This window comes from Vanessa tameamea, chromosome 25 (genome assembly GCF_037043105.1).
Source record: "Vanessa tameamea isolate UH-Manoa-2023 chromosome 25, ilVanTame1 primary haplotype, whole genome shotgun sequence".
NCBI classification, from domain to species: Eukaryota; Metazoa; Arthropoda; class Insecta; order Lepidoptera; family Nymphalidae; genus Vanessa; species Vanessa tameamea.
The window spans coordinates 3,668,303-3,689,256 of record NC_087333.1 but is presented as its reverse complement, the minus strand read 5'-3'; the positions used below and the strand labels follow the sequence as shown (position 1 = coordinate 3,689,256).

General features: G+C 31.2%; 1 protein-coding gene across 2 annotated transcripts in view; it reads right to left on the bottom strand.

Moving 5' to 3' along the window:
- The window catches only part of Tfap-2 (Transcription factor AP-2), a 70,057-nt gene that overhangs the window by 35,498 nt on the left and 13,605 nt on the right, over positions 1 to 20,954 (bottom strand). The window contains exon 2 of one of the 2 annotated variants that reach the window (XM_026643585.2): positions 18,663 to 18,779. The exons of the other annotated variant lie outside the window; for it this stretch is intronic. Within the exon in view, the coding sequence (XP_026499370.1) occupies positions 18,663 to 18,722 (60 nt within the window). The 5' untranslated portion in view covers positions 18,723 to 18,779. The remainder of the gene's footprint in view (positions 1 to 18,662; positions 18,780 to 20,954) is intronic. 2 annotated transcript variants of the gene reach the window in all.

The window sequence follows — 20,954 nt, the reverse complement described above, 5'->3', positions numbered from 1 at the left end:
AAAATGTTTAACATATAAACTAAATGTATTTGTATAACTAGAACAGACTTGTCTTCGTCTTAATGTATGTATGTTTTGAATGATATCATTTTCAAATCCATATTAATCTGTGAAAGGCACGCATGATTTTGGAGCAACTTTCTACACAAATGTATGTGTTGTTACATGTCGAATTACATACATGCCAATTTTCGTCTTATTTATAGTGTAATAAAAATTGTAATCGCATGAATTGTTCCCGATGTAACTGTATTTACGTCCTGTATGTATGACTGAACGTAACATTATGAAACTTTTATGTGAAACAAGTTCTATAAATTTAAATATAGTTGGAATTTTTAATTTCTTTAAATAACTAATGTCCATTATTAAGGTTTAATATAACATACATAACAAGTTTGTACTTAACTTGGTGGTAGGGCTTGTGCTAGCATAGGTAGCCTAGACTAAGTAGGTACCACCCACTCATTACGTTTTCTATCGCCAAACATAAATACTCTGTATTATTGTGTTTCGGTTTGAAGGATTAATGATGAGTATAATTACAGGCACAAGGGATATAAGATTAGTTCCCAAGGTTGGTGGCGCATTGGCGAAGTACTTCCTACAGCGACAAAGTCTATGTGTGTGTATTTACCATCAGGTGGCAAGAAAACATAATCAAATTACGAACAAAGTATAATATTAATAAAATTAATGGCTTTAATTATGAATGTTGCTCTTGAACAATTATTGAAAAATAATACGCGATTAGTTAAATAATGCTGTTTGCTTCTTTCGCACGTCGAATCAACGGTGACAGAAAGAGTCAGTTTAACTGAAAACTAAGCAATGTTTATATGTTATTTTTTTTTTTTTTTTGGTGATGCTACTATGGCAGGAACCCTCGCGTAAGTGCCAATAAGTGTTAAAAGTTTTTATCAAATCGGGTGTAAGATGCGCGTTTGCAATTAACACGACCGACAGAAAGTATTAATTTTCTTATATAATATTTTATAATACGAATTTGGTTTTATGGATTGGTTAAGTCGAGTTCACCTAATGTTAGAATGGATAGGTGAATCCTATTCGATCGAAAACATCGTCAGGTATTCTGAGCGTGTCGTTTGAAAACCTGCCGCATGTTCACCAACACTAAAATAAATTAACTCTTCTTACCTACATCGATTTTTTTTTAACGATATTAATAAAAGCTATTCAACTAATAACCCAGTCAGCGGATTTCAACCCGATGTTAATTATTACAACATCAAACCAATTAAGAGATAAAATTGTGCGACACGACTCGAGCAGATACAATGGAGTTACGAATTAATGCTTTAAATATTTTAGGTTTTAGTTCCAATCAATGGATCGCGCCATATAGCGCTATACAGCGATAAAATAATTATTACAATCTCAGCTTAAAATAACTGTTCTGGTGATGATGTTGATGATAGAATGGTAAAATCTAAATTTTGTTTTTGTGTCTGTATGTAGTCGTGCTGTTGGCCCTACTGGCCTTTACAGCGTCACCGGACGTTGGGGCGAGTACTAGATGCAGCCTGGAAGTTTGAGCCCTTTCGGGCTCGAGAGTGACGTTCGTCCTGAGGGTGTCTCCTATGAGATCGCTCCTCAGCTCAGAACGTAACGAGTCGTAGGGGTATAATCTAAAGGGCGAGTCTAATTTATATAGCATTGACAAGCAAACAGAAGGTTGGTCTATGCTCTATGGTTGCATTTTGTCATTACGCCCATGACATTAGACATACGACAATGCGAAAATTACTTATTATTCATATCTGTTCCTAGTATCGATAAAACTAACATTACTGTAATAAAAAAAATGCTATGAGCGTTACATCCGGTAAGCAGATATATTGTATAAGTTTCGAGTGGAACATTGCCTTAAAATCTGATTCATAAGTGAACGGTCAATGGAGCAAGACTCCAAAAAGGACTAAGGCATGTGACATTAGTAAATGTCGGTTACGATTCAAGTGAGCACATAAAGAGAAGTCTTGTTATTGAATATAAATCGATGTATAATCTATATAATGAGTATTTACTGCAATGTGCATCCGCTTAGCATCAATTCAAAATAAGATTTGAATTTTTTTTCGAATTATAAATATACTGTTTTTTTTTTCTTATGGCAATATGGCTCATGGTGTAAGATATTCTGCCAATGTCGCGATTTTAAGGATATAAATCGAAGACTTATTCTGTGGTAGTTCATGACAATTTGATGAAATTTAAATAAAGAATGAAATCTATTAATTTATAGATAAAGACGCTTTTTTCTGATTTCGTACTATAATTTATCAAAGTTTTATGTATTAAGGCTTATCACAGCGATAACCAAATTCGCTTATCGGTTTCGTAACAATAGAAATTCTAGATCACTTGTCATGTTACAGTCGTGGTACCATTAGTAAAGGTCAGGTTATGCTGGTCGCCGCCACCCACGCGAGAACGCCTTTACTTTGTAATACGTTTGAAAACAGTTAGCTATTACCATGGTTGCTCGATTTCGACTCATTTCAATGCGAGTTTAAAGTGAGAGTTTACAAGACAATTTTTTTTTTCTCATGTTCTAAACTTTTAGTAAGATGTGTGTATAAAGACTCTTTAAATTGAAACTTAAACATACGCTCCCACATTTTTGGAAAGAATACTATATTTTATTTGTTTTTGTAAAGGTTCAATAATTTTCGATCGTTTAAATTAACCATAAAGTGACTCAGCTATCAATGATATAAAAGTAGTTTTTGCTTTTATATATAGGCAATGTGGAATAAGTGCCAAGATAATTTGATTATTATGAGCTGTTGGCAATTTCATTTCCAAAATTACCAATTTAAATAAAAATGCTGTGCAACTATTAAAATTTCCAATCGAAACTTTTCACAAGTCCTCCTGACTCGAATTTACTCTAATCGAGTTTGAAACGAGAACAAATAGTATAGCCCGTTTTTATAGGCTATCAGAGTTCTTACAATAATATATATCCCCTTCATTTTGTATACACTTCTATTGTATTTTTTTACACATAGTTAGGCACGTATTGATAAATAGCCACGCAGTATCTCATCTGGTTGCTTCTCCGTTACAAAAGAACCCACTTGCCGCTAGAAACGTTTTGACAAACGAGTTTTATATTTAAAAATTAGATGTACTACAATATATTGTACAAGTATGATTTAACTTACTATTGAAACGACTCGAGGTGTTTTAAATGTAAGGATTAGCTTTCAATAGATTTTAATAAAGTTGTCATGATATTTGTCAAAATTCTAGTGATCTAAATACACAGTAGGTAATTAGTTTATAGAGAAAATTATGATATAAAAATAATTTATTCATTTCGGATATTACACCCTACATACAAACTGACTAAGGCTAAGGCCTCCTCTCCCTCTGAGGACTGCTCCTCAGCACAGTATAAATAAAAGCGAAGAGGTTGGTGGAATACACATGTGGCAGTATTTCGTTGAAATTAGACACATGCAGGTTTCCTCACGATGTTTCCTTTCACCGCCGAGCACGAGATGAATTTAAAACACGAATTATGCACATGAAAATCAGTGGTGCTCGTCTGGGTTTGAACCGGCAATCATCGGTTAAGATGCACGCATTCTAAACACTGGGCCATCTCGGCTACAAGCTGACAAATTTTATCGTTTTTATAATATTAGTATAGATTAACGGCTTATTAATTTCCTTTTAAAGTTTTATATAGAAATTACAAATTAACGTCTTCGTTATCTTTTAAAAAATATTATCTGCCCGTATGATAAAAAACCAATCATATATAAATAAATTATTAATTATTTTACACTTAGCTAGAATATATATAATTATAGCTAGCTGTTTATCCGACAGGTTTCCTCAGTCAGTATTGGCAACGACTTCAATGTTATAATTTTATTTTATCAATAACCACAATGATCTAGTTAGTTAGAAGACTTGCATCTCAACCGAAGACTTCGGGTTCAAACCCACGCAAGCACCACTGACTTTTCACGTGTTTATTTACATTTCTAAATGATGCATGTGTGGGTTGACAATCTATCGCATGCACAGCAAACTAGCGTTGTAGCATAGGTTTTTTAGGTCATAGATAGACGGACTGACCGACTGTAAGTGATTGTAAGTGTTCACCACTGCCCATAGACACTGGTACAGCAAGACGTATTAAACATTCCTTATAACACCAATACCGAACTTACGAAATAAGATGTAATGTATCTTGAGTCTGTAGTTACACTGTGTCACTCACCCTTCATTAGAAACGCGACAATACTAAGTTTTGCTGTTTAGATTCTGATTCTGAGGTAGAATTTATGAGTGTACCTCCTCAGATGGGCTTGCATAAAGTCTAATATGGTGGAACAAGGTCCAATCTAGGTTAAATCTACTCAAAAGGAGAAGACGGTGGACATTTGATGCATCTTATATCTCGTAAACTACGAAATAATCGACTCATATGCCAAACTGTATTAAAATCAGCTGTTTCATTATTGAAATTTGGTTTATCTTGTCAATGAGGTTAGCTTTTACAAACAACATGTGATATATACAGACTCTATAGCATAATTTTATTTGGTAAATTTAGACGAAAATAGTAAAAAATTAACATGTAATCAAATTGATATATTATAATTAATTACGGCATTCTCGTAAAGCTCAAACTACACTGGTTTCACGAGAGCAAAAACTGTCCCGTCAACTTACGCTTGACACATTTACTTTGCAAAGGTCGTCGAACCCTGACCGAAAGTAGCAAAATTTTTTCGTTATGTAAACTCGCTTATAAGGAAAACTTGTATGATTCACGGTGTAGTCTCGAGGCATATAAAAATATCGGTAATGAAATTTAATAATAGTTTTTTTTTAAATTATTGATTGGTACTAATACTTATAAATGGGTCAAAGGTACTGGTCACTTAGGTTCAAAGTTATAATTACTTAATTAAATATCTATCACAACCCGAGAAACATCCTTAACTATTATGTTGAGTATGTTATACGACATTGTCCATTAAATAAAATGACAGGATGAAAAGATTTGCTAACCCTTTCCAACCCTAATAATGAGAAAGAAATATATATATATATAGATCCTGTTAACTGTCAATCAGTTTTGACTTTTAAACACTTAGGCCTTATAGTAATTGTGCATTAAATTAAAGAGATTTAAAATCCCGTTTTATTACCAAATATTAACAGGTGGGGTTTTTCGTCCAGAGAATTGTAACTGCAACTCAAAGGAGAAACCACCATTCCGATCATTTTTCTTAAATAATGTATTAAGTTTTATATCATTATAAGTTAATACCTATGCCCACTTTTTAAAAAAAATTAAAAGTTTTCGATTACTAATTATAAACATAGAGCGGTACAATGGAATGCGCAATAAAGCGTTAATATCACCGCAAGGTGTTAATAAAAAAAGTCGAATGTAAGATATTGTTATCTCCACATGAACCGAATATATTTGAGATAATGTCGTGACTTAATAAAGCTTGGTGCACATTATAATAAAACAAGGATTATCTGTACAGAAAAGGTCATTCATTTTCATTCAACCACTAGGTTTTAAATAATTTTAATGATTTTTGTTATAACGTAACGTAATAAAATGTTTTTTTTTATTACGATATAAGTCCAAGGCACGTTGACATTAATCGTTTATCAACAACAAACAACACAAAGATATAATATTTTTATTTTTCATTTAATGTATATACTGAAGTTTAAAATATAATTACTCTCCAATCATTAACGGGGATTGATTGAAATTGTGGCAAAAATGTACAGCTTTAAATTGCGACATAGAACATATTTAGTTGCCAACAGCCGTGGCGGCGGGGAACGTCTGTTTTTCAGTCTGAAAGCAATATACTCATAAAGCCGAGTGCATTTTCATACTGTTTTTACCAATGGACAGAGTGATTCACGAACAAGTTTTTGGTGTATAATTCACAAAGATTTCGTGTATATTGACTGAAATATACCGATGTCGGAAAAAAAACATACCAATATGGAGTTTTACTGGCGAGCATTATAAATGTTTTATGTAGGGAATTATTCTACTGTGATACTTGTGAAGCCAGGAGCAAGCCACGCCGGGTGGCTAGTATTCCATAAATGTATACGTTCTGCTGCTCAGTCTGAACAGGCTTTACGTTATCAATTAATCCCGATCGTAGAAAACGATAACTGCGTTAGCGGTTCACCTGCAATTTCGCCCTGAAATTGCAATATGCTAAGCATTTATAACAGGTGCTTCTAGTAAAGCCGATTATTTTAAAATTTTGGTTACTTCGACATCTGGTAGTGTTTGGATCAACGGAAGTTTATAATTTGCTGTCCTCTGCAACTTCAGTTGAATTTTGTCACGTGTGTAACCATCAACCTTCAGAACCAGCAGGATGGACTTACGTCCTTTTTCATTTACACAAAAATATACCATTGTCTAGCACATAAATTATCAATTACTGACTTAATTCAATAAAACTTTTGATAAAAAATAAAATGGATATTAAATTACGTCGGCAGCTATAATAATATTTAGATTAGACTCTTCGCATTTGACCTGAATGTTCGCTAATGTCGTTCAAAGAAATATAGCGTTAATTTGATACTATTTATTTAATATTTCTCAATAACGATCACTCACGTTGAAGTATGGTACTTATGCCAATTTATAGAAAAATAACGTTAAGTATTATTAAAATAAACAGATAATAATCGAAATCGTCTCATTATATGCATTCTATATATGAACGTATTTTTTTTTATTTGACAGCTGTCAAATAAAATAAAACATTAGAGTTCGAAGTGTTTGTGTTATTCTTTCTAATGAAATCGTTTTGTGTGAAGTTTTTTAATTAAACGCTTATTATGTATTCGAATTTTATTCAATAAATGGACTTTAACTTTTATTTCGAAGGAATGTGCCATATTAGTTACTAAATCGTTAATTAACGATTGTTTTTTTTTTAATTCAACCCATATTAAACTTTTGATAATTAAAAATCAATATATGTACATATTTACAATTATACTATGCAAAAATTGTGTTTTTTTTTTAATTTGTGATCAATCTTTAATTGTTCATTTAAAACTGTAATTATATTATAAATCCTGAGCATCTTGATGAAATTGTCTGTGTATTCGAAAAGTAAAGATTCTTAGGGCTCAAGATAATTTGAAAATACAAGTGTACATAAACGGGAGACATTCCAAAACTTTTCTATGGGTATGAAAGAAACGATGGAGAAAAATTAAGCGTACAAAACCTGAAATAAAATAAAATAACTTTAATTTTAATAGCTACATTCTTTTCTTTTGTTTTTTTTTTTTTTTACTCAAGTGTATATAATCGTAAGTCGTAACCCAGATGCGGCACGCTTTGTGCCCAATATGGTATTGAATTTAGGCAATTGCTCCGTGACGAATACGGAAAACAGCTCATTAAGCGTGTACTTACATGCGAATACATCGCTTATGGAATTTTAAGATAGAATGTAAAGCACCTTTAATCTTAGTTAGTCTTAAATTACACAAAATAAAATATGTCCGAAAAATCTAAGCTCCTGTTAAGTTTTTTTTTTTGGCAGTACAATTAAAATTTTAAAATGTATCGTTAATTGTTTTTTAGGAATAATACAACGGATTTGTTGCTTTTTATTAGGTCAACAGTAAAAAACTACAGTATGCGCCAAAAACAAAAAATGGAGGGATAAATTTAATTCTGATGCGAGTTCTAATTTTGTTCACTTGAATAAATAGTAATTATAAATCAATATAGCTTGAATTATTAAAATAATATAATGTGATAACGTAAAACCACTTTTTATTCACTAAATAAATTAAATGATTGCGATTTCTGATCACAGGTTTAATAAAATGTCAAGACATTTGAATCTATAAAGATATATTAAAAAATAGTGCAAACGGCCTAAAATAAAAAAGTGCCATTTTTTTTAGTTTTATTCATTTAACATTTTTATTGCTCAATATTACCTGACAAGCCCACAGACTGTGTAAAAAATATAAATAAATAATTGAAAACATAAAAAATAAATAAGGAATGTTCCGTTACAATGAACGATTACATCTTCATTAATGAATCGTTGCAAATTATTTGAATCTTAACGAACCGCTCGATTTATGTTGGAATTAACCTAAATTATTGCATTGCATCGCAATTTTATTTGAACAACTTATTTTATTTGCATTTACAAAATTAGTGATTATTATGTTTAAAAAATAAAATAAGTATCATTTTGTATCTATATTATAATCTAATATTTTATGATTCATCTAGGTTTAAGTTGGACCTTAACACTCTTTGTTAACACAAATGTAGACAAATTTGATCTAATCACCTAAATGTATTTCATCTGTAGCATTTCAGTATTTCGTCCTAGGGACCAGGCTGTATTTTACGCATGTCGTGGCAAAAAACTTAAAACTCGCAACACCAAGCGATATGGCTAATCAGCTTGTACGATACGTATTTCATAATACTGACATGTCAGTTTGACAGCTGTCACTCAGTGACCGAGTGACTTATTGTTCTTACACTAACACGTCACGAATTATTAGACCGATCCTGTTATCGTTTAATGAGCGTGAAGTGTTTAGATGTTAAAGTTAGTTACATTGCAGCTACTTTCACTGTTAAGATTGATTAAATTGTCATAATCAATGGTTATAAAAAAACCTGTCATGATTTTGAGCGGGAATATAATTGATACAGATAAAAAATACGTTGCTGATAAAATTGTTTTGGTGCGTTTTACATCCATGTATTGCAATGTATTGAACTTCTTACAAATTTGTAATTAAAATAAATTTACCGCGCGTCTCTTCTGTCGGGATGAATTTAAGCACTTGTATTTCATTATTCATCGAATATGACTCAGAAATGAGACATTCAAAGACATTCTCCGGATTTGAAACAAATTATGTATATAAATAATATACATAACAGGGATATTGTTTAAAAAAAAAGAATGTAGACATCGTACTATCAAACTATGGCTACGAAACGATCACATCAAATTATAAGTATTCAACGAGTACGTATTATATATTAGAACTGATTTAATAAATATTTCCGGCGAACCTAGTTCAAGACCACTTTCTAAATATTAAAATCAAATAGTATTATCAGCGCTGTGACGGTTAAAAATTAATTAAAATTGACGTGCTTTTTACATTCCTTTATATAATTATTCTATATTTTGTCTATGCCTAATAATATACAGTGACGCGTGCGTACGTAACATTGCATATTTGATTTGATATAGAGCAGTAGTTCCCAAACTTATTTTTCTCGTGGACCACCTATTGCCATGTGTCCATAACCACAGTTTGAGAGACACACTTAACTTAAATTTGTTTAATATTGGTGCTTTTAATTCTATCCTTAGTAACCCTACGAGTATTTCAGCAATTAAAATCTATGAATTTGTTAGTGATTCTCTCAAACTGATGACGAAAAAAAAAGGTATCTTTGGCATCAAGTATGTGGTGATCAAGTTCATGTCTGAACAAGCATTAAGCATTGTCGGGCGGATAGCACTTTGCAAGCCTGTACACGAAATTGTACGTAATATCGAAAACGCAAGTTTGGACAAGTAACAGTCGCTATTGTATTTGAGTCAACCTTCTATATTCTAGCTAACTTAACTTACTATAAAGCATGTAATAATTTTATAAGGTGGTTGTACTGTAATCGTATCCCTAAAGAAAAAAATAACTGTATTACAAGCGTAGCCAGAGGTAAATCTAGGAGGGATCAGCTTATCTACAACTCCCGTTCATTATTTTAGTTAAAAATCATATTTTATGTTTGCTCATAATTTGATCAGTAACTCAAGGAAGGGTTTGCTGAGTGGGCTAATAAGGAATAACACGTTGCTCCTTTTCCTCTTAAGAAGAAGGTTTATTCCACTACGGTGAACTTTGACCAGTTGGCGCCATCTTGATATCGTTAGATATGGTTTATATTCCTCATGATACAATGTCTATGGTTAAGTTTGACTTATCAACCTAGTCTTCATTTTCTCGTCAATATTTATATGACGAATAAAGGATCAAGACATCTATAAAAATCTATACTATTATTGTAAATACAGAGCCGAGATGGCCCAGTGGTTAGAACGCGTGCATCTTAACCGATGATTTCGGGTTCAAACCCAGGCAGGCACCACTGAATTTTCATGTGCTTAATTTGTGTTTATAATTCATCTCGTGCTCGACGGTGTAGGAAAACATCGTGAGGAAACCTGCATGTGTCTAATTTCAACGAAATTCTGCCACATGTGTATTCCGCCAACCGGCATTGGAGCAGCGTGGTGGAATATGCTCCAAACCTTCTCCTCAAAGGGAGAGGAGGCCTTTAGCCCAGCAGTGGGAAATTTACAGGCTGCTAATGCTAATGAAAAAAAATAAAAAAAAAAAATACGAAAGTAACTTTTCCTGTCTGTTTGTGGTGCTCTTTTACAGCTAAGCCACTAAACCGAATTCAATGAAATTCGGTATGAATATAGCTTAAACTCCAATAAAGGACATAGACATTATTTTTTTATGCCTCTGATGACTAAACCCTAAGATGCCAGCGAAGCTAGTTTGTACTATAAACAAGCCAAGGAATAGTTTATTATTTTATTTATTATTAACATTAGATTGAAATTAAAGAGATTTCTTAATTATTTCCACGCCATTTCACAGTAAAAATTCGATAAGTCAGATCGCATTGATGTTTATCTCGTAACGGATCTCAAATCTTTTTCATTAATCTGGACAAGAATCATTACGAAACTTAAAAGTACAGTTTTAAATATATAGAGAAACATATTGTGTACACCATATTGTAATATCGATGTTATATTGACGTTTATCTTCTATGTCTATGACGTTATTTTAAAAAAAAAGAAAAGTCTTTTACAATAGTTACTTTCGTCATGATTATTTGATATTTTATGTATAATCTGTGACACTAAAATTAAAATTATTTTAATCGACGATAAATATTCGTTTTGTAGAAACGTTATCTTTAATCTGTGGTATAGTAACTTATGAGAGTGCATCTAGACAGATAACTAGGGATATTTATTTTTTACATAAGAATTATTAACATTAAGACTTTAACTATATACAAATAAGAATTAAAAATAGTTTCTATGTAAATCATGACCGAATGGAAAGATAGCAAAGATGCCAACAGCATTCCCCCGTTGAATCGCAATTCCGATCCTTTTGGCAAAAAATTATTCAGCTCTCCTGTCACCAGTGGAGTCAATAAGGCGATCACTCGTGTGTTAATATCATAATAAAATTTATTAAACAAATTAGACTCGTAGTAGATTCCTTCAACAGCCACGGGACATAGGTTGCCATATGATGGCAATATGATATTAACCTAATCTGCCAATTTCATACTTACAAGAAAGTACATGTGTCAACCCCCCCCCCCACCTCACATCTGTTTGTCTAAGCGCGTTAAACTCAAAAACTACTGAACGGATATTCAAATCGAATCGAGGTTACAATTTATTGAAGTTTTTCGTAAATTGGAAAACTGGGAGCTTCGCTTGTGTTTGCCGCGTAAGCCATATGTCATTATTGTACTAGCAAGTGCGTTGACGGTTTAAAATTGAGACTACAATTTATACCTAACGGATCGCGTGAGCTCAGATCAATTTATTAGATAATAATGCAATACATACTTGACTATTTATAAATTGATGAGCTCAACTCTCTTATGATCTCGTATTATGTATACAAAGTTTGTATTCAACTACAATACAATGGCGTTGCGGTGAAATCAAAGCCGTGACCTTTCGTTGCAAGCCGACCTTTTCACCGGTAGCCCATTACGGCTTCTGATTTTGTATTATCTTTATTCCTTGTGGTATCTTATCAATTTATTACTGTGATATACAATTGATTTTACTATCAGATAACGGTAAATATATTATATAACATAACTAATTAATATACATTAATTTAAATTTGGAATTGCCTTTGGTGGTAGAGATTTGTGCAAGCCCAATGTTCTAGCGCTTAATATGGCAATACTTAAAATTGTTGTGTTCCGGTTTGAACACCGGCACAAGGGACATAACATCCCACATTCTCGAGATTGCGATTAGCGATGTAAGGAATGATTAAAATTTCATATAGGTGTCAATGTTCATGGGCAGTGGTGACCACTTACCATCAAGTAGCCCATATGCTAGCCGATCCAAATTATAAAAATTAAAATAAATTTATTAAATTACTTATAATATTATTTATACTTTATAGTACTTTAAAAGTAAATTTATGCTAAACTATTTTCCAGGAAAATTGTTTTTTATTTTATATAGGAAGTACGAGTAGTTGGGCCGTATGATGCTAAGCCTTGGCCAAAATACTCCTTAAACTACTACATAAACCATAAACGTGTCTTGTTAATGACGACCCGATTTAAGTAATATTAGTTATTTTAATTAAAGTTGCGTGTTAATATATATAAAAGTGTAAATTCTGCACTTAATATTATATTCTGTCAAAGTCAAATGTGTCAAAAATTGAGAAAATTATGTACAACTTATTTTTTTATTTTTTTTGGCATAGACAAAGGTACAAATGACTGCCATAACGCTTTATAATATTTTATTATTACTTGACAGATGTCTCAAATAGTAATAAAAATATTTACCGAACAAAATAAGATCTCGTGGAATGGTGACGAGAATGCTACAAGCAACTTTACATTATATAATACGAATACGATACTAAAAGTTTATTTATAAATTATATATAAGTATATATGGTTGGTTGGCTTTAAATGAGCAACAATGCTTCTTGCCATTTCTTCAGAGTTGAAATATTTACGATTCAAAAATGCTTTAGTGTATACTTTACTTTAATAAAATGTATTATGGGTTACAGAGTTACAATATATCAATTATTTTATTATAACTGTTAAAATCATACTATTATTCAATGCATATTATCTATAATATAAAGTACTAAACTTTTATGAAATAATCTCTTTAACGTAGAGTTAGTATTATTATTTTCAATTATGTTGGGCGTTTAAACGCTTAAAGCTTAACTGTAAGTATTGACATCTAAGGCACGGACATCACGACTGTTTATATTGTCAGTTTAAAAATGTGTTCATAAACCCTAGTTTACCAATTTAACGATATTTTTTCTTTAAATAACCATTATATCTAGAATTAACTTTTATATCTAGAAGTCTTGTAATAATTATATATTATTTTATAAATAACTAATACTTGTTATGGTTTATCCCGTTTATTTCTTATTCATGGCATTAATTTTATTATTTTGCTATTAATATCTAATAATAATATTTAGTTGACTTCGAGAGATTAATGTTTAATGTTGCCCGTTGCAAATATTTGTATAATTTGTTTTAGTTTAATTATTATCATTCACAGATAATTTTACTTACTTTATTCTCTTCATCATTGCCATTCATATAATCACCGCTGTTATGATCATTTATTTCATCATCATTTTTATCACCGTCGATTCTCAAGTTATCTTTTAAAGAGTAACCGTTCATTTCTTCACCGTCCAGGGCGAATACAGCTCTGACGTCGTCACTTGTGTCATTAATTTTATAATCAGTGATTACACATTGATTATCTGGATGTCGCAATTCCAATCTGATCGTTTTATTCGTATCTTTGTCTATGGTTATGTTTATATTCGGCTGAACTATTTTGTCTATAGCAAAACTATCGTTCATATCGAACCTAGCTTTCCTTTTAAGATTCATATTGACCGATTTATCGATTGTTTTACCTTTATTATGTGAATCGATTTTCGCTTCCTCGATTATAAAATCGATTTTTTTCCGCTTGATGATTAAATTTTCATTAAATATGTCGTCGACTGTTAGATTCTGCTCGGTCATATCGGACAGGTTGGTTTCGTTAATTTTGGTCATCCCCGATTTGTACGACGAATTTAATTGGTCACATTGTGTTGAACGGCTGGGGGTCATCGTGGGCCATTGTCGGTTTAACACGGCGTAAATCATCGAAAGATCATTATCTGCATCGATATGACCGCTATTTACATCAAATATAAATTGACCTCTGATTTCGTACAAAATAAACACATAAAAATGTCTACTAAAGCTCCTTTAGAACTGGACGGCGTATTGTTACAGCGTTGGGCAATCGTGAACTTTTACAAGATTATTGGTACCATTACCATTCGTATGAGAATTCTATTTTCTTTGGTATGATTATTTCTTCTATCTCTGTCTGGCACGTGAGCACGTCTCTCTCTAACGATGTTATTGTTTACTCTCCCGATAATGGTATTAGGAATCGATCCAATATGTCATTAGCTGCTCGTAGATGTCTATAATATAACACAATAAAAAAAAAAAAACTGACGCAATACAAAAGCACTTAATTAAAATTGTCAAGTTAAAAATTGTCACTCATATTTTAGATAAATGAAAACTTAGGATCTCGGGCACATTTTATTCACAAAAAAAAAACTGACTGAACGTAAAAGTAATTATTCGAAATTCAAAATTTCCCGCGTTCGGCCACGTGAGCGAGCGCGCGTCGCTCGAGGCTATCACATGGAGTGGGCGCAGCGCGCGCGCCGCCACCAGACATGATAAAGATGGGGATTGCGCAGTATACACTTAAATATCAGATGAATACACCCGAGACGATCACATCTCAGTCCATTTTAGTTTACTGCATATAACCTAATTAACAATAAATCTTTTGAAAAAGAGAAGGTTTTTATTAATGACAAAACCATAATAATCAACAGTAATTTAAACTATACGATAAGTCATTAGTATAATTAAAAACAGCAATTAATCGGTAATTAAAAGGGGAACATATTTTTATAACCTTTAAAAGAAGTGAGCTTAAATGAGATTAATCTGAAAGCTTAGCATATACTGTAGAAAAAGCTTCCTCCTCGCACCACGTCGCGAATCTATAACATTATTCCTTTCATATATCCAGTTTGATTGTGGTGGCGATGTGTGCGTGCAAGTAGGTCTCTCGTTCGCGTGTGTGAGTGTGAAATGATTTTCGTCTCCGCGTACGCATTCTGATTTGACCTGAACTTTTCGACAGGCCTTTTATTTATTCAGTGCAGGTTTTAACCTTAGTTTCAGAGTTTTAAGCTCGGATGTATGAAATAATTACGTAATTTTTTATTTAAAAGAGGTCGCGTAAAAGGTTAAGAGTTTAAAAGGTTATGCGTTTCTGTAAAAGCTATCGTAACATGTCGCACGGGCCCTAAAAATGTATCTGTTATATAAGAATTGGTACGTGAAATCGCTATGAAGGAGTTTCACTTGATTTCGTCTACATATACGAGTATTTACTAATCTTCGAACGCGACTTCATTCAAACTATTTATGCGTCGAAAAATCTAATACTTTAATTTTTGCGAGTAAACCATATCATATCAATTGAAATCTAATCAAAATATTCTTCATTTAAGTATATCAGCTCGGTATACTTTTGAATCGTAATATTACATTTAGTTAAATTTAAAGTCACCAACCTTACCTTATTCATATATCTATTTATAAACGAGCCAACTTTATAATCCCGGTGTGTGTGACGGCTTCGGTTGACACTCGCCAAACGTCAGTTACGTAAAGTAGATGACTAGGCCACTATTTTTTATCAAAGCTTTGACATTCTGTAAAAATAAATAATCAAAGCTAACAACGATTCGTATTGGATTCTACCGAGAGGGCAAGAAATTAATATACGTATAAACTGTTTAAATACATTACCCTCCCCACCTGTCCGGTCGGGTAATAACTACTTCATAAGACATAACATTCGTCGGTCGATTGTCTGTCGGTCATTAATATAGCCGAGATACAATCAGATATTGTAAAATACGATGTCAGGTAAGCGAATTGTGGAGGCCATGAAAATACTACTAGTGACGTGCCCCGGTTTCTCTTCGCAATAAACAAAAGAAATTGCTTAGTCATTAATTAAAGCCACTAGAATTTATAGTAGTTTAACGTTTATATAGTTAGTAGACGAGTTCTGTCTCTTTCTATCGCATGTTTATTTGCTGATGAGAGAAAGGGATGTTTGTGTATTATGCGGTTTAGCAACTTTGTTTCAATCTTGACCGAAGGTTGTGGATTCTAATCCGGGCTAACACTATCGACTTTGCATGTGCTGAATTTTTGTCTGTAATTAATTTGGTGGTGATAGAAAAAGTCTTGAGGAAAGCTTTAGCTTAGCGTATTATTAGGAAGATATAAAGAAAACTTAAAAATAATATTTGTTTAATCGAATATTTAATACATCTTTGTTGCCGGTAATGAATATTTCTACCAAACGCTTAAACATAAGAACATTTTTTTTTTAAATTATTTTTAGCTGTTGGCAGAACCAACTGTTTAATAGTGCAGAGCCTGTGAAAATAGCTCACACATCGTTATAAGTATTCCTCGCCAATCGCGAAGATTAATTATTATTATCTAAATTAATATTATAAACAGCAAAAATGTGTTTGTTTGTATCTTGGTGAGAGTCGGAACTATCGGTCGAATGCTGAAAAAAATTCCACTGGTAGAAATCTACAATATTGTTAATGAGTGCTATATGGTACCTACATATAATATTTCTATCTTTTTGCTAGTGTGCTAGTCCTAGTACTAGTAGTAGTGCTAGTCCTAGTACCTAGTCAAATTAAAGACGACGTTAAGATAAACAAATCTTAGATTTACATATTCCTTGCGATTTGGTTAAAACTCTGCTCTATTTGCATTATAAATAGTACTTGATTAATATATGTACCTTTAAAACTAACATAGTTACGTCGACTTTAATATTACTTCGAAAGTTCCTCAAACTCAGTAATTGCGTACTCATTGTAATATTGCTGTTTCGTTTATTCTAAATTTAAATCACTACAAGCATTTTCCCGCCAGAATATATTTTTAAAAAAATATGAACTTATGAACTGACAAATGTAAAAATATATACAGTAACACAATATGAAAAAGTCCTCCAATCAAAATTTCTACGTATTTGCCCTGAGATAGTAATAATTAATAATAAAAAACGTAACGTTAATTTAAACTAATGAACTTATCGATTTCAAATCGTAATTGTTGGTTAACAAACAGCGCCTAATAAGTTTTTATTCACATTGTAATTAGTGCTAGTAATAAAAATGTTTTTATTTATTATGAACACAATAGTGTTGCCAGGTTTTTTTTCTATGAACACTGGAATTTTATGTAATTAGCGGTATTGAAGATAGCCACTAAAACAAATTCTATACTAACTATTCAATAGTACCTATAATAGCTTTTAATAGCTCAATTTAATTTATTACTGTTGATAATAATAAATTTTAAGGAAATAAAAAAATGATTCGAACGAAAAGCCCTTAATAAGTATTTCATTACTAAATTCATTTTCGTCTTAACCAATTAATGAATTGTAAGATAAGGCGAAACGAAAATTATAAAGTTAATCTACAAATCTGTTTGTTAAATTTGGTGTTCATCGTGAAATCTTCAAACGTTTATTTTAAACTAATTTCGACACAATTTTCATTCATCAATGGTTGTCACGTGATATCATCAGATGTCACATAACATTTTGTTGCGTATTTTTATAATCTGTCTCGTTTTTTTTTTTAATAAAATTATAATATATTTATCTCTAACTCTGTCTATAACTCTGTCTATCGTATGTACTACGTATAGGTTTTACAAAACAACTTTGTTGTTATTTCTTTTTTTTGGTGTAGAATTTCATTAATGTTTTTCCTACAAATGAATTAGTCGGTCGATATAATATCACTCTGTCAAAGATATGTACTTATAAGATAATTATGTAAGCGGAGAGGAAATTACATTAATCTCATATTTAAAAATCAATGCGTTACGAATATAAAAATTATAGATAAAATATATTATTATGGTATGATGATTCATGATTTTTTTCTATCTTTATTATTGACAGAAGTATCGTGTTAAATGTTGGCGAAGCCTCAATTCCTGCACGTGGGCGGAGGTCATGTGTTTTGACATGTCAACAGCTTCCATGGGTCAACGACTTGAGCAATAATAGACGGTTCCAACGACACTTTACACCTACGATACACTTCATAAAAAAGTTCAAACTTTCGAACACTTGACATTGATAGGCAAAGAATGTTAATTGTTGTTATTTTTATTTGTAATTGATCAGCTTGTCAAAGTGATTTCAATCTTTTTAAGTACTCAAGTTGAATGAGTTGTGACTGTAATTTAGTAGGTTAAAATATTTTTATAAAGCTTTATATTAAATCGTATCAAGTTATCAACGATAGAAAAGTTATTTATTGCCCTCTATCTGTTAATAGCAGCATTATTTGCTTACTTGACGTAGTTCTAAAGTTGAGCAATAGATAGCGCTAAAATATTTTTATAAAAAAACCTAGACAACGTACAGTAAAACTTATTTAACTGTAATTTTAACTATTGCAGCTAATAATAATTGCAAAAGTTATAGTTATAAAACGTATACTTAAAAAAAACACTTAGTACGAATGGTTTATATATTCAATATACCGCCACCTAGCGACGAATAGTCGTACTTTTATGATATGGTCTCAAGATCACTCACCCAGGTGGCATTACTGTCGTTAGACACAGTTTGAAATGCAGGAACACAACGAAAAGTCATTTTCTTCACAATATTCTCTTATTTCGGTCATCAATTAGATTTCTTCGGGCAGCTTACCTGTTAAACAACATACTGTTTTTACACGGGTTTATATGTATATACACAAGCTTTAGTAATCTGTTGATGATTACAAAACGACAATTCTGTTACAATAAGTTTTTAATTCACATTTTGTTGTATGAGTTTTAAAAGAATTTTCGAGATTTTATAGTGAAGTTAAGAGACTCAAAAGTGAAATGAAAAAGATTATTTCCTGTTTAATTAGACTTAGCTATTACCTCTGGTAACCCTGTTAATCTAAAGCTGTAATGCTAATCTTAAAATAAAATAATTATATTATAATAATATTTCGTTATTTATTAAGTTTATAATACATGTAGTGATAATAATTACAATTAAATGTTAAAAAATAAAATATGTTGAAACATAAATTATACTTTCATATATGTATATATTTGTGGATAGTGTGTTTAATCAAGATATGTTATTAGACAGTTATTAAATGTTTGAATTCTTCTAGTGTGATCTAACAAAGGCAAAGGTCCGGTGTATGATTTATAGAGGTCTGTATTGACGAGATAATTGCAGCTTATTATCGTCTGTCTGAGCGATGACTCTACGAGTGGTTTTTTTAATTGTTGGCACGGCAATGTTACTATTCTTGTGAAGTTATTATTATTATTTTTTTAAAGTTACTAGGAAATTTTGTTGTAATAAGATTTACATTGTTTTAAGTAAATGAAATAAGACTAATAAAAAATATAAAGCAATATTGAAATTTAAAGAGAAGTTGAAGAATACATGATTACGTTTATAGATTTTTTATGTTCATGTTCAAAAATATTTCACACGTCTATATAAAGTAGGTAGCACAATGTCTTCGTTTAATTAGCTCTTTTTAGACCATTGTTTAGCGACATGCTACTTCATATTATAATCTATTTTTAAACACACAATTTTAAAAATAACTTAAAAAACGAACAGGAATTTTATTGACAGTTATTTTTATGCTGTACCGAGCACAGATTATGGTAAGATTTCTAGGCATTCCACGCGGCCCGTGCCACGCCTCGGGCGATCGCTGGCCAGCTTTTTATACCGTCAAAAAATGCTTTCACAGCAATTTGAACTTTATATTTTAAACATTTGGTTTATTTTTATTCGTACTCTTTTATCGTAAAATATTTTCGTTCGTACAAGTGTTTTATGTTTCATTGTAGTTTCATGATTTATTTACACTTCAGTTTTTTCGGTTCTCGCTCTGTAACTATGAAATTAAATTTTTATGTACATTATTAAAAATTTTAAACGTAAAGTAAGTATAATGCAAAGTAGGTAATTATTATAAATAAGTAATGTAAGTATTTTTTGATTTTTGTATGTACACCTTAAATAAAATATGTGTACGAATTTTTTTTTTAGAAAACTGAAACAATTATAACCTTTTCAATTTGCATGCATCTTCATAACAATTATAATGGTATAGTAACATGTTTTTATATGATGAATGATTTTAAAAAGGAGTAATAATAAACTCCCATGTTCTAAAACTATAGATAATATATTTTTAAATCTTTTTAATTTTTTTTAAACGTCTATTGACCAATTACTTTTACAAAATTAACTAACAACAACATTCCGGCCCATGGTTAAGCTTACGATTAAAATTTATGTAAAAACGGAAGTCAATATGCATTACATTTCATCCCAAAAGGTCCTTCTTTGAAACTTTCTTCAAGATAAAGTAACTTTTATCGCTTTTATAATAGCGATTGTTTTCGCTAGAAAGTTTGGAATGCGTATTAAAAATTGGTAGCCCCGTTCATTTCAACATTCCATTCCCGCCTGTTCGTTTTTTGAATCTGGGCTTGTATTAAATTGCCAGTAATTTACGTTTTTTTTTTCGTGACGGTTCAGACTATCAATAAAAGTGTAACAAAATGAATATACAGATTCATAATCTTAATTTAAAGATTTATTAAAATTAATTTATATAAAGAAAATATTAAATAATTAATTTAACATTTGCGTTAAAATTTCGTATTATTGAAGTTTAGACTACTTGAAAACATGTTCTCCACGCATTAATTGAATAAAATTGGTATAGTTATGATTTTTAAATAATTTAATTAAATTATGTTATTCTTTAAAATACTTTAAGTAATACCATCTGAATAACCAATCACAAGATGTAGTGAGAACCATTCGTTGTGTATCGTATCTTATTTTAAA